Source organism: Sorex fumeus, unplaced genomic scaffold (genome assembly GCF_029834395.1).
Source record: "Sorex fumeus unplaced genomic scaffold, SorFum_2.1 ptg000029l, whole genome shotgun sequence".
Classification (NCBI taxonomy): Eukaryota; Metazoa; Chordata; class Mammalia; order Eulipotyphla; family Soricidae; genus Sorex; species Sorex fumeus.
Genome location: NW_026606086.1, coordinates 8,250,960 through 8,264,950, shown reverse-complemented (window position 1 = coordinate 8,264,950; position 13,991 = coordinate 8,250,960). Strand labels below are relative to the sequence as shown.

Here is a 13,991-nt window from a genome sequence, read left to right as displayed (position 1 = left end):
GCGGGAGTGGCTCAAAATCCCAAAACCAAACAGAAGTCCGCCCCAGGACAATCACCGATATACTCCTTGGGAGGGGACTTGCGCTTCTCCGCCTTCACCAGGAGGCTCTTGGTGGTGGACTTCTCGTCGTCGGTGCTGTTGGTCTCCATCATGTCCCCCTCCTCCGTGGAAATCACGTGCTGCTGCTTCCGAGGCTTTTTCCTTGGGGAGGCACCAGGTGGTAGGTCACTTGTGGGCATCGACAGGTTGTTAGCCAGCAACGCGAGAGACGGAGACACAGTGTTGGTAGCCAGCGGGGGGACGGCTAGCGAGAGGGAAGAGCACACACAGTGAGAACCTGAATCCGCGCACAGCTCACCGGCTCCCACCAAAACAAAGGATGGAGACGGACGGGGAGAGCGAATGTTTACTCCTCCCCAACACTGGGTGTCCTCACCTTCCTCAGTCCACAACCTTCACTTCACATTATTCCCTTTTTTTTGAGTCACACCTTGAGGCCTCGGAGCTTACTCCTGGCTGGGCTCAGGAATCACTCTTGGCAGGCCTTTAGAGATCATATGGGGTGCCGGGAATAAAGCCCAGGTCAGCCACATGCAAGGCAAACCATGCCCAGTGTATTATCTTCCTGGCTCCACTCAGTCACCATTTTTCAAGTCTTTTAGCATAACGTCGTAGAAGATGACCTATTACCACATATATATTTCTTAACATTGAAGCCAGGGGAGATGAACTCTGAGCTTCAAACACGCAAGACTTGTGCTCTCCTTCCTAGTTGTATCACTGGTCTTATGTAATCTAAAAGGTAGTTTGTTAATAGGATCTAATCAGATTTAAGACAAGAAAATGCAGCACAACAAACAACAAAATACAAAGTGGCAGTGTTGGGAGCGGACAGAGGAAACCAGATTTTGAGCTTGCACTTTTTTTTTTTCCGCTTCTGGGACGCCGTTGACTGTGTGGGCTCCACTCCGAGCTGCGCCTGACTTCAGCCCTAGCAGGACTGAGACGGGGGCACAGGGCACAGAAGCCACGCCCTTGGCACAGAGCTAACTCTGCGCCCTGGAGCTCTTCACCACAATTCACCATCTCCAGTACTGACAGAATCTTGTACTGCTCATCTGTCTGGAGGCCTAAGAAATGGTCAGGGAGGGAAGGCCCAGGCTGGATCCCAGCACCAGGGAGAGTGGGGATGGCCAGAGCAGCACCAGGTGCGGCGCCAAATAAAAACACCAAAACACTCTTCTTAAGGATCGCCTCAAATGTTCTCTCACTCCACCTTCAACAACCAGCGACTTGCCTCACGCTCCTCCGCCCTGCATGACCCCAAGGTGCACCACCACCACGCGCAATGTTCACCACCTGACGTATTCACCAAGCCGACCCTGTTCCACCTCACTCTCAGCAAAAGTTCTTAAATGCTTCGAGATTCCTGAAGAAACAGTCCTACTAATCTCTGTGGTCACTCATCCTCCTAATCCCCGCACTGAATTTTGATTCTACTGTCCAACTGGTTATTTTATTCATCGCTCTCTTGATCCTCTGGACTCACCTGGCAAAAGCCTAACAAGCGAAATCCAACTCCAACCTGTGTGCACCTATGAAGCCGGAGGGTAGGTGTGCTGACTTGTGAGTTTCAGAAAGCGTGGGCATCAAGCGTTTGTGGCCAAGAACCATTCTCCTGGCCACAGCAATGTACGAATGGGGGGGTGGGGGGGAGTGGGGGAACTAAGGAACAAACAGGGTGCACGGCTGGCTGGCTGGCAGCCAGCGACTGTGTATTTCCTTCTCACCCCATCCTACAGCTTCATTCTCCTGCAGCCTAGCTGTTTCTTCTTCCTCCTCCTCCTCCTCCTCCTCCTCCTCCTCCTCCTCCTCCTCCTCTATTACACGCAGTCATCTCCCCTTTCCCCCATGACAGTGTCATTATTTTCTTCCTCACAGTTAGATCTCTTTCCTGTGACCGTGCCAAGCTTTCTTCTCGCCCTCCCTCTTCACAGCATAGTTATACAGAGATCATGAAGGGTGGGGTACACATAGGTGGGGGGTGAACACGGTCATAACAACAAACAGAGGTCAAGTCACCCCTTCAGGGGAAGTTCCAGGAGATTAACTCAAGGACAAAAAATCTCATCGGAGGGTTCAGCACTCCAGATTACTAGGAGATCTGCTCAAGGGAGGGATTCCACCCAGGGTGTCTTGCTTTCTCCTTTCCTCAGCTAGTCATCCATTTACATAATCACAGTGAATTTACTCCTTACTAATATTTCTGGCCATTTTGTATAAACACAGTCAGAGATATATGAAACTTAAAGGTTGGCTCTTCCTGGGGACATCTCACTATATATTCCAGACCACAGTCCTCAGGACAGGTTAGTCTTTCCTAACCCCAGCAGGGTCCTTACTCAGTTACTTCTTTTTGGGTCATGACAGACTTTGTCTCCAATGACTGTGCTCTTAACTTATTATGCTTCTTATGGCACTTGGTTTGTCCCTTTCCAATGCCAGGGTAGCTTACAGCTTGCCCTGAGTCCATTCTGGTCCCTTGCTGGGACCCTCCTTTTGGGGTGTTAGGAAGTAAAGGTGACTGAGGCTTAAGTCAAGTAAATATGACAGATGCCCAGGAGTAAAAAATCATTTAGAGTTAATTGACTCTCATGTTACAAAAGCACAGCATCAACTGTCTTCCCGTGTCTTGCTAAAAGGTATTGCTAAACCATGCAAGTGATATAAAGGAAAAGAGAAAAGTAATGTAGGATTATCAGAGCCTGATGGAATTGGATGTGCCTTGGGAGCACTGTTGTGGGAGTAACCCAATAAACCTACTCTCTCTGTGGGAGGAGCACCACTGACTAATCTCAGGAGGACATGTGGCAGCAGGTCTGAGGGCTACTCAGTGGCAGGACCTATCTCAGGCTTCACTCACTGTATGTGTGGGCCTGAAGTTTGACCCTCAAGCACCGAACCACCACAATCAAGTTCCCACTCACGAGATGCTGAAGGCCAATCCCACTCTACCTGCTGAGGCCCCGTGGAGGGGACAGAGAGGTAGTACGAAGGGGAGGGTGTTGGTCTTGCACACAGCTGGCCCAGGCTCGAGGCCTGGCATCTCATGTGGCTTCCCAAGCACTGCCAGGAGTAATTCCTGAGTACAGAGCTGGAGTAACCTCTGAGCATCAAGGGTCTTACCCAAAAAGAACAAACCCCCATTCTCCCGGCAAAAAGCCCCAACAACCCTCGTGGTTATTCACCGCTTTCCTCACCTGAGGCAAACACCTCCCTCACATCCCTGGCCTCTGTCGATGGCCTGTCTTATTTCATCGGGGCGAGGAGGAGGAGGAAGTCAGAACGAATTCCTACCCTCATGCATCGTGACTGAGCATTTTGTCTTTCCTCTCTGCTTTCAGACCCTTCATCCCCACTGCAGATCTGAGTCACCTGGACCTCCTCAGACCCCGTAGCAATCTGCATCTCTCTCTTCTGGCAGCATCAATTCCGGGCCATTACCACCCACACATACAACATATTCGTCCCACCTTAAAAAGCCCCCTTCCTCTTGGCATGGTTCCCCTCCATCGGAACCAACCCAAGCACGGCCGACTCTCGCGGCTCCAGACCCTCTCCCAGGTCCCCCACCCCTCCTCCTCCTCCACCCTGTGAGCTGCCGAGTCAGCAGCAACCAGTCAGCAGCCCGCAGGCCCCATCTTTGTTCTCTTTTGAATCTTATGCTTCACGGTTCACCGTACAAACTTTCTCGGGAGTTGCCCAAAAATACTCACTCCGGTTTTGAGTCTCCCTCCTGGCCTCTGAGTTCCGCGCCCCACACTATGTTCCTTTTCTCAGCCTCCCCTGCCTCTGCTTTCTCTCCCAGTTGGACATGGTGCAATGACCTGGACTCAGTACACAGTGCTCCTGGCACTTACTCCCAAGGTGGTGTTACCTGTCCCATGGTTTCCTACAGACAATCACTGTCCTTTACAGACACATGGGAACTCCCATATTTGTGTCAGCAACTCCCTTCTCTGTTGTTAAGGCAGGCTCTGATCTCCTCCCTCGGAGACCTCCAATTTAACCACATCAGAAACGAAGTTCTTAATCTCTCCCTACAAAATGTGGGTGTTCCCACAGCTTCCCAAACCCTGATTGGCTGCTAGCTCCAGGCTTCCCGTTAGGAGGCCAGAGATGTGGCTGATGGCTGACCCCGATGTCTCTCACACGAACAGTGAAGTCCTCTGCGATCACTTTAGACACGTATCTAGGGACGGGGATCTGACTCAAGTGGCAGAGTAATGCATGGGCCAGCAAGCCTGATACTGCCCGGTTTGACCCAGTGGGCCTCGACTCGCCATAGTGTTGCCCTATCAGGCCAAGCGATGCCAGGAGTGGGGCCTGACTATTTTTTTTTTTAAAGGAACTAATCTAGAGGAGGGGAGGGTACTTGCCTGGCATGCGGCTGACCCGAGTTTGGTCCCTAGCTTCCCATGTGGTCCCCTGAGACCGCCAAGAAGGATCCCTGAGCACAGATGGGTGGGGCCCAAAAGAGAAAGAAAAGTCGGAGTCTTCACAGGGGCCTGTAGGTGCTCCCAAAGGGCTCCCCCCACTCTGGGCCCACCAGGCGCCCCCACCTGGTGCACTCACGCTAGCTAGAGGCTTCCCCTCACGGCTGAGCGCTGTGCAGCCCAGTTCTCTCCACAGCCGCTCCTGCTGCAAAGCCTGGGAGATACACTCAGGCAGCACAGCCGTACGGGGGCTGCATCCAGCCAGAGGGGGTAGTTTTCTTGGTGGAACAGGACTGGGGTAGCTACAGTAAAACCGTTTGACTTCACACTGTGTCTCTGTCTGCATTTTACATATTTTGTGTACTAAACGCTGCTGTTCTAGTTAGGAAAAATAAGATTCCACATTTATTAAAGTTTCCCCAAAACTAGCTTTTCCGTCTAAAGGATTCTCATCACTTATTGTTTTAAAAGGTTACGAAAAGTGCAAGAAATAAACTGGAAACAAGCTGGACTGAGCTATGATCATATCTTGCCCTTTAAAAGGCAGCCAATTATTTTTTAATGTATGAGCCTACTTTATTAAATATTTCATACACTTCACCATTCATACTTAGTAAACATTAACATCCATCCTACTAAACCAAACTTCCTGCTTTGTTAAAAGTTATGATTTAACTTCTGAGTAGGTATTTGAATTGGGTACTGAAAGATGAATGAAAATTTTCCTGAAAAATGAGGGGAAAATATCGGTGATTGAAAAGAACAGCAGTAATTTATAAATAAACTCTAAGCTGCTATCTTTCCTTATTCTTGGTGAGGGCAGAGAAATAGTCCAGAACCAATGTTGAGTTCTGAATATCAATGCTGTGCATCCCCTAAAATGAATATTTTTGAGGAAGTAACCTTTTTCAAGGATCATGATAAAAATTGTAAAAGGCTAAGCAAAATGATTTGTTTCCAAAAGCTGTTTGATATTTTCTTCCTTTATAATAATAAAACACGGCCAGGAAGATAGCACAGGGGGCAAGGCCCCTGCCTTGCACACGGCCAACTCTGGGCTCGATCCCTGGCACTGCACATTGTCCCGAGCACTGCCAGAAAGGATCCCTGAGCACAGCACGGTGTGGTCCCAAACCACACAAAATGAGAAGAGGAAGGAAATGTCAATTTCAAATGGACATCAAGAGACTGGGCTTCCTGGGTCAAACAAGAGTCAAACAAGAGTTGGGATAGTGAGGGGTGTTAGAGAGGGAAGAAGTGGGGCAGAGCCATACACAGCACAGTGGGGGGAGGGGGCTCATCTTGCAGTGGCTGATGTGGGTTCAATCACCCGCCACCCAGAGCCCCCCAGCACGCAGGACTGATTCCTTCCTGAGTGCAGAGCCAGGAGGAACCCCTGAGCATTGGCGGGTGTGGCCAAAAACTAGAACCAAAACCAAAGAAAATAACAACAACCAAACCCAACAAAGTGGGGGTGGGGAGAGAAAAAGCAGCAAAAGTTCAGAGTTTCCCGTGAGGAGGGAGACGATTACCGATGATTCCACCCTTCTCTGAAGGGAAGGAAAAGAAAGCAACCATGGAAGAAACAGCCCAGAGGAAACACAAACCCTGACACCTGAGCACCACAACGAGCCCAGGGGGGATGAGGAGTTGGGGGCCAGGACCTGGGCCGGGCCGAGTGCAGCGACCTGCCCTCCGCCCTGACCCCAGCCCCACAGCCGCCCACGCTAGCAGGACTCGGCCAGGGGGGACTCACCGGATACTGGCCTCATGATGTCCATGGGCTCCACTTCCTCCTTCACTTTGATCTCAGGCACGGGGGGGCCCAGCACAGAGGAGAGGCTGCCCCCCACGGCCACGGAGGGCGGGGGCGCAGCCGCCATGGTGGTGATGGGCGGCGTGATGGGCACGGCTCCGGGGAGGGTGGACAGGGCGGCGGCGGGCTGCGACGGGGGGCTGGCGGCGGCGATCATGGCGGGAATGGCGGGCGGCGGCTGGGGGGTCGCAGGGGGCACTGCGATGCTGGGCTGGTCGCTGTTCTGGCTGGACACATTTTCCAAGGACACAGGGATCGGAGCAGCCATGGACACGTGCATCTCTGATTTGGGTTTGGCACTGAAACAAAAGCGAGAGATAGGAAACAGCCTGAACCCGTATCTCAAAGACGGAGCTTCTGTCTTTTATTTCTTGGGGGGGGGGGGGGAGCGGGGCAGGGGGAGAGTTCAACGGAAACACTGTTCCTCAAGAAAAGAAATTTCGAGCTCTAAACAGTGCCCTTTCTGGAGCCAGAGCCATAGTAGAGTGGACAGGACACTGCCTTGCCCTGAGCTTCTCCCAGATGTTGCTACTCACAAGGGACATACTTTCCTGCCCCCCCCCCCCCCTTTTAAGCTTCAAGGTCACACCTGGTGATGCTCAGGAATTACACCTGGCAGGGGCTCTCAGATGTGGGGGATTGACTGTATCGTCATCCCAGCTCGCCAAGGAACATACTTTTGTACTTAACAATCTCGCCTTTGCAAGCTTCTTCCTAGCGCTGAACAGGTGCTGCTTTATTTTTAGAAACTTAAGGCAGGAATGTGGCTGACTAGTACCTCACTTGCCTTCCATGTATGAGGCCCTGCATCTGCTTTCCGCCGTGCAGGGGTGTAGGGGAAGGTACTTCGCATTGGTATTGGTACTGACAGTAGTCAAGATCTGGAAATAACCCAGATGCCCAGTGATAGATTAGCAGATTTAAAACAACAACAACAACAACAACAAGTGTTATTTGGGCCAAACATACAGTACAGTGAGGAGAGTGCCGGCCTTGTATACGGCTGACCTGGGTTTGATCCCTGGCCATCCCATATGTCCCCAGAGCTCATCACGAATAAGCCCTGAGCAGAGAGACAGGAATAAGCCCTGAGCATATCTGATATAGCCTCAAGAAACAAATCCAAAACCCCCCCACCCCCCAAAACCAAGAAACAATGGCTTATTATACACAACGGACCACCAGGCTATGATGAAAGTTGAAATCCTGACTTCTGTACAATGTGATGGACCAGAGGGTGTCATGTTAAGGTAAGCTAGAAGGAAAGTCTGGATGACTTCCCCGACAGGTGGCACTTAAAGGCTTCGAATCAAACACTTTCTCTACGGCACTCAGAAGGGTGGACAAAAAGTGGTAAGACAGCAGTGGAGGGTTTTGGGGCCGACGGTGGGGGGAGACGCAGGAATTCTACACACCCAGAGCACGACACTGACTCCACTGCACACCATCTGCTTCAGTAACGTAAAAGATTAAAAAAAAAAAGAAACAATAATAAAAGAATATGATATCAGTAAAACTGAGTATGTAACTTTGGCAAGAATGTGGAGGAAACAGGATGACAAATTCCACGTGGGCCTAAGCCAATAGTGGTGGGAAACCAAACTGCACCTCTGACCAGCGCTGTCCCAGCCTCTCTGGGACTGTTTCTGGAAGGGCTCAGAAAGAACGCAGGGATTCGCTGCAATGCTGCTTATTACACTGAGATATGGAAGTGATTCTTCACTAGCTGGGGAGCAGCTCCGGCACCAACCCCAGCCTGGCAACAGCCTAGTGGTCTGTCTGGGCTGCCATTTTCCTGACCTCTGGCGATGGCCTACCCAGGCCTGCTCTCCACCCCGTCTATGACCACTCACGCTCACTCTCAGTGGGATGCGATTGCTTTCATTTTCTGTGCTGGAGAAAATGACCATTTGTGATTCCCAACCCTTGGACAATAGTTGGTCCCTCTATCTTCTTGTCACATTCTTTGGTGTTTGTTTTCTGGGCCACACCTGACAGTGCTCAGGGGATGATATGGGATGCCAGGGATGGAATCCAGTGTTCATGCAAGGTGAACACCGACCTACTATGCTACCGCTCAAGCCCACAACCCCCGATTTTTATATTCAACGATGCACTTGACATGTCCACCTAGGAGAGTCTAATAATCTGGCTAGTCAAAGGTAAAACGAAGACCATCGAAGGCAATGTTTTCTGCTATTTGCATAGGCGTAGTTACAGAGAGAGTAACTCCTTGCCCGGCTGCTCAATCAAACTTGTTACCTCTCCTCCACAGCTCTGCTTCTCTCCAGTTCAGGAAAGGTGTTCGCTGAACCTTCCCAATTCAGAATCTGAGCCCATCCTGGCCTCCCCCTGTTGTGGGGGTGTGACCGTCAAAGCTGCACGGCCCTGCGGGTCCTGAGGAGTGTGTCTTCGCTCACTGGGGGAATCTCTTTCTTCTCTGACCCGGCAATTGCTTGAAAGCAGGTTGCTCAGGATCCCCATCTCCTCTGACCTCGGAGCAGCTCTCCTGGCACAGCTCCTGAGCCCTCGAAAATGTCCGCCTGTGCCAAATTCACCCCAGCCCCCCCGCAGGGAGGAGCACGTCCCCACTGCTGAGAGACCCGCCAAGACGCTCAGGTGTCTCAGCAGTGCCGCAGCCCCAGGCCCAAGCCGGCACCATGTTCAGGGACCGCGACACAGCAGGGGAGTTTGCGGGGGCTGAAATGGAGCAGAACATGGAGCCGCACCACTGCTGAGGCCGGACCCGTGCCGGGACCACAGCTCTTTCCCATCTTTCCACACTCCGGGTGTGGCCCCTCAGGAGGCTGCTGTCATGGCCTTCCTCCTCCTCCTCCTCACAGGGAGGGAGCCAGGCACAGCTCCCTCGGCTGTTTCTCCCGTGTCTCTTCTGCCCTGTTACGGTCACCTTCTGGAACTCCCCAGGCTGCCTGGGGAAAACAGTTGGCCCAGAGTTTGACAGAGGGAAGACAAATACTGTACCAGTAAGAAAAAGAAAGAAAAGTAGGGAGTTCAGTTTCTGAATGTCAGTGCTTTCCATGTCTTTTTTTTTCTCTTTCTGTTTGATTTCTACTTTGGTGGCAGTGTAGTTTGATACAGTTCCACTTTCATTCAAACTGTGCCCTGCTCCATGGACTGGCAGCAGGACAGCCTATGACTGCTGGAGAGGACGCAGGGTCTGGCACATACCTACTGACCCCAATCCTTCCAGCTCTTGTTTCAGTTCCTGCTGCCTGTCGGGTCCTGGCGGGCAGGGCCAGAGCCTCTGGAAATCACCCTGGACCTGTAAGCAATGCCCACCCTTCCTGACCATTGCTCTGCCCCCATGCTATCGGTCTGACGTAGACAAGTCCACCGTCAGTCTCCAGATTGTTTCTGTCTGAGCGTGTTGTTCAACCATGTCCCTTCTAGGCAGCAGACTCTGATTTGTCTCCTGATCCACATGGTCACTCTGTGCCTCTGACAGAGAATTGACATCTGAAGAAATTATTGACAGGTCGGGGTCTGCTGACGTTTCTATGGGATGCCGGCTGCTTTGTCATTTGCTCTTTGTAAGAGGCCATTAAGCATTCCTCAAACAACTGGTTTAGAGGCAACAAATGTTTAGGCTTTTTGTTCCAGAATGTTTCTTTCACTCCCTCAGATGTAAGTGAAGACCCCACAGAGAATACTTGGCTGGATTCTTTCCGTTCAGCATTTCAGTGATGTTCTACCCCCTTCCTGCTTATGATCTGAGAACTCGGACGAGAATTTTCTGTTATTTCTCTTGCTTGAGGGATTCTTTCCTGCTGTTTTAAGGAGCTTCTCTCTGATTCTTGCCATTCTGATTACAATGTGTCTTGGTGTTGTTCTGTTTGAGTTCATCTTGTTCTTCCGGACTAGTACACAAGCTCTCACCCTCAACCTGGAGAAGCCTGAAGCAATCCTCTCTGCCAGCCAGCCACTCTCTTCCTTTCTCTCTTTGCTCCCTTTCTGGAGTTCCTAACATGCACAGGTGGATCCTCCGTATTAGAATTGCTTTTTGCTTTGTGGACCACACCCGGTGGTGATCAGGGCTTACTCCTCGCTCTGCACCCAGGGGTCACTCCTGGTGAGTTTGGGGGACCCTATGGGGTGCCAGGGGTTGAACCCGGGGACTTCCTGAGTCAGCCACATGCAAAGTGAGGGCTCTACCTGCTGTACTATCTCTCTGGCCCTAAATACTGTTCATTTTTTTGGGGGGGAGGGGTCACGCCCGGCGATATTCAGGGGTTAGTCCTGGCTCTGCACTCAGGAATTATTCCTGGCGGTACTTGGGGGAACTATATGGGATGCTGGGAATCGAATTCGGGTTGGCTGCGTGTAAGGCAAACGCCATACTCGCTGTGCTATTACTTCAGCCCTCTGGCTCTAAACATTACCAAACATTTCTTCTTATATATTATCATTGTAGCACTGTCCTCCTGCTGTTCCATCGATTTGCTCGAGCATGCACCAGTAACGTCTCACAACAAACAGGGAGACTTGTTGTTACTGTTTTTGGCATATCGAATACTCAAGGGTAGCTTGCCAGGCTTTGCCGTTCGGGCAAGATACTCTTGGTAGCTTGCCGGGCTTTCCGAGAGGGGCGGAGGAATCGAACCCGGGTCGGCTGCATGCAAGGCAAACACCCTACCTGCTGTGCTATTGCTCCAGCTCATGTATTATCACATAAATTTAAATGTTTAAGAAACTGCTTTCCAGTGCCTTCTCCGCTGCCCGCACCAATGTGGCTGCACGCTCACCCTCGGGCCTCTTCCGTCTCAGAGGTCAGCCCACGTCTTCCCTCTCCTCGTTCTTGCCTCAGCACGTCATGGTGCTCTACGGACACTGCCACATGACTCGTTTGCTTTTAGGCCTCTCTCTTTCTGCTAAGTCCCGCTACTCTACTCCTCAGCTTATTTTTGTCTGGATGTGTTCTATTTTTTTCACTCAATCTCTCTTTGGATTAATTAATCCCCCCAGTGATTTCCTCAGTTCACTGACCCTCCAAAACTGTTGCTCTTAAGTCCCACTCAGGCAGGGTCTAATCCTGAAGTCATGAGGGCTCTTTGGGCTTCGATCCCATCCACTGAGATGGGTTCCATGATTCTTTTCATTCTTCCTACTTCCTTGGGAAGCTAAGGGTGCAGCTCTGGGAACCAGACAACTGAGTCGCGATGCAGTGTTCCTGTGCGGTTACCAGGATGGTTCTGTGACTCAAGAGATAGCTGGCAGCCACAGACGTCTGTTGAGGAATTCTTCTATCTGGCAGAGAGGAGTCACCCCTGGCAATGCTCAAGGCTTCCTCCCAGCTCTGCACTCAGGGAATTATACGGAATAACTAGTCTAAATCCACTGGCCATGCACAAAGCAAGTGCCCTACCCACTGCACTAACCCTTCTAAGGGTTTCTTAAATGCGTGCAAGAACCGATGCGTGTGTGTGGCTCTGCTCTGACAAGTGCACCTGAATCCTACAGGTGATGAGCAGCACAGGCTCTAGCACAAGCTCACAGGCGCGGGTCCATAGACACTGAAGCGGGGTCACAGTTCATGGGCCTGGCCTCTGACCGCAGGCCATGAGGCTGGCTGCGCTGAGAGGTGGGCGCACAGGGCTCACTCTGGGAGACAGTTGTCCCCGTGGCCACAGGGCCAGGCCTCCCCTCCTCCTACCAGACACAGCAAGCACGGCGGCGGACGGAACACAGGCACCTGATGTCCTGACTTGAAGATAAAGCCTGGTGTGCCGTGGCAGCTGGGCCATACAGGGGGGCCAAGGTTGTCACTGCAGGTGGGACCATGGCTACGTGCCTGCCGGGGCAGCTAAGGCTGCAGTTCCTCTGGGTGGCTCAAGGGCCTGACCCCTCGACTCGGGGACTCAGCGCGTCTGTGGTGCTACCAAGAGTGGTGGGAAGGTGTGTATGCTCACCCTGCAGGCCTGGGCGACCCGGACGTGCTCCGCATGGAGCTCTCCACGCGAGGACTGGCCACTTCAGGAGGCTGCGGGGGAATGAGGGTTTTCCGGACTGCCATTCTGAAAGAGACAAAGCGAGAAAACACGTCTGAAGGCATCATGGAAGGAAGGGAAAGAGCCATGCTGGCGAGGCACCCAACTGCCACGGAAAACTGCAGAAGAGTGAGCTGGTTTTCTGGGTGCTGGGAGAGAGACCCTGGGGTGCGGGGACAGGAACCTAACACTCACGCATTTCCCTCCATTCACCTCAGCTATTTCCCACTGTCTCTGAAGGTATTTTTTAATGGACTAAAATGCCAGCTTCTGGCTTTCCACTGGGGGCTCCCTTCAGCCCAGTGGCGCTCAGGAGACTGTGGTGACTGGGACAGAGCCCGGCCCCTGCACTCAGAGCACGTGAGCCCTAGAGTTACCTTCCCAACCCAGGGTTCCAGAACTGGAGCAAAGTGATGTGAACAGGGAAGTTGAAAGGCACCCTTTCCAGCCCCGTGCTCCACCAGGAGTCACCCTGGACCCTGAAGGACTCCCAAACAGAACCACGCAGGCCGTTCCTCGTCCTGTCACCTCCTGTCCACCTCCCACTGGGACCTGCTTCTTGTCGTTCCCTTCCACATAATGTTCAAGCTTAAGTTCCAGAGTTTATGACATCTATGATATGCATGCGTTTATACTCTGAGCGAGTTTGAAGGAACAATGAAAATAAAACACAACTAGTAAAGGTTGTTAGTAACCCACTGTACAAGGCGACAGAGGCCCTCGTTATCAAGCCAGGGCTAATCAGGCCAACGATGAGGAAATGGCGGGGGTCGTTATAGTTTCAGTTTTGCCTTGTTTTGGGGAGACCACATCTTGGTGCTTAGGGGACTGTGTGGTTTAGGTGATCAAGCCCCGTGCTCCCGTATACAAAGCCAACACTAGTCTGCGGAGCATCTCCCTGGTTCCGACTGTGGGTCAGAATACAGAGTGGGAGCAAACAGAAAGGAGAGGGAGGCAAGAGCATACGGCTCGTCCTGTGACAAACAATCTCACAGTGCTCAGGATATACTGGCTGCAGGTATCAGCTGTACAACTGCTAACAGCTCATCCAGGTTTAACTCCAGACATTATGCCACCTAGTAATAGATGGTCTTTTTTCCTTTTCTTTTCTTTTTGGGTCACACCCAGCGATGCCCACAAGCAATATAAAATGAATTATTGTGGGTCTGCTACAGGGGCAGGCTTGAGGGTTGGTGGGACAACAAAGACAATGGTGGAAGGAAGGTGACAGTGGTGGTGGGATTGGTGTTGGAATATTCGCGCCTGTTAACAACCACAAACCATTTTGTAAACCATGATGTTTAAATAAGGTGGGAGAGTGGGTGGGGGGGTAGGAGGATGGGGAAGACTGAGGCAAAGAGTGGCCTGACAAGAAAAAGAAACAAGAGATCAAAGGAATGCAAATTGGAAAAGCGGATGTCAAATGACCACTGTTGCAGATGACGTGGTAATATACACAAAAGATCCTAGAGAGTCCACGAAAAAGCTCCTAGAGGGGTCAGAGTGACAATACAGTGGGCAGGGCATTTGCGATGCAACTGACCAACCCAAATTCAATCTCCGACATCCCTTTTAGGCCCCCAAACACTGCCATGAATAAATCTGTAATTCCTCAGTGCAGAACCAGGAGTAACCTCTGAGCATCGTGAGGTGTAGTTCAAGAAAACAAAACAA

General features: G+C 51.5%; 1 protein-coding gene across 1 annotated transcript in view; it reads right to left on the bottom strand.

Moving 5' to 3' along the window:
- Positions 1-13,991, bottom strand: part of SAP130 (Sin3A associated protein 130) — a 69,243-nt gene that overhangs the window by 14,276 nt on the left and 40,976 nt on the right. Inside the window, exons 15-17 of the mRNA XM_056115401.1 lie at positions 12,240-12,344; positions 6,253-6,611; positions 56-304 (exon numbers count right to left, since the gene is read on the bottom strand). Coding sequence (XP_055971376.1) covers positions 56-304; positions 6,253-6,611; positions 12,240-12,344 — 713 coding nt within the window. The remainder of the gene's footprint in view (positions 1-55; positions 305-6,252; positions 6,612-12,239; positions 12,345-13,991) is intronic.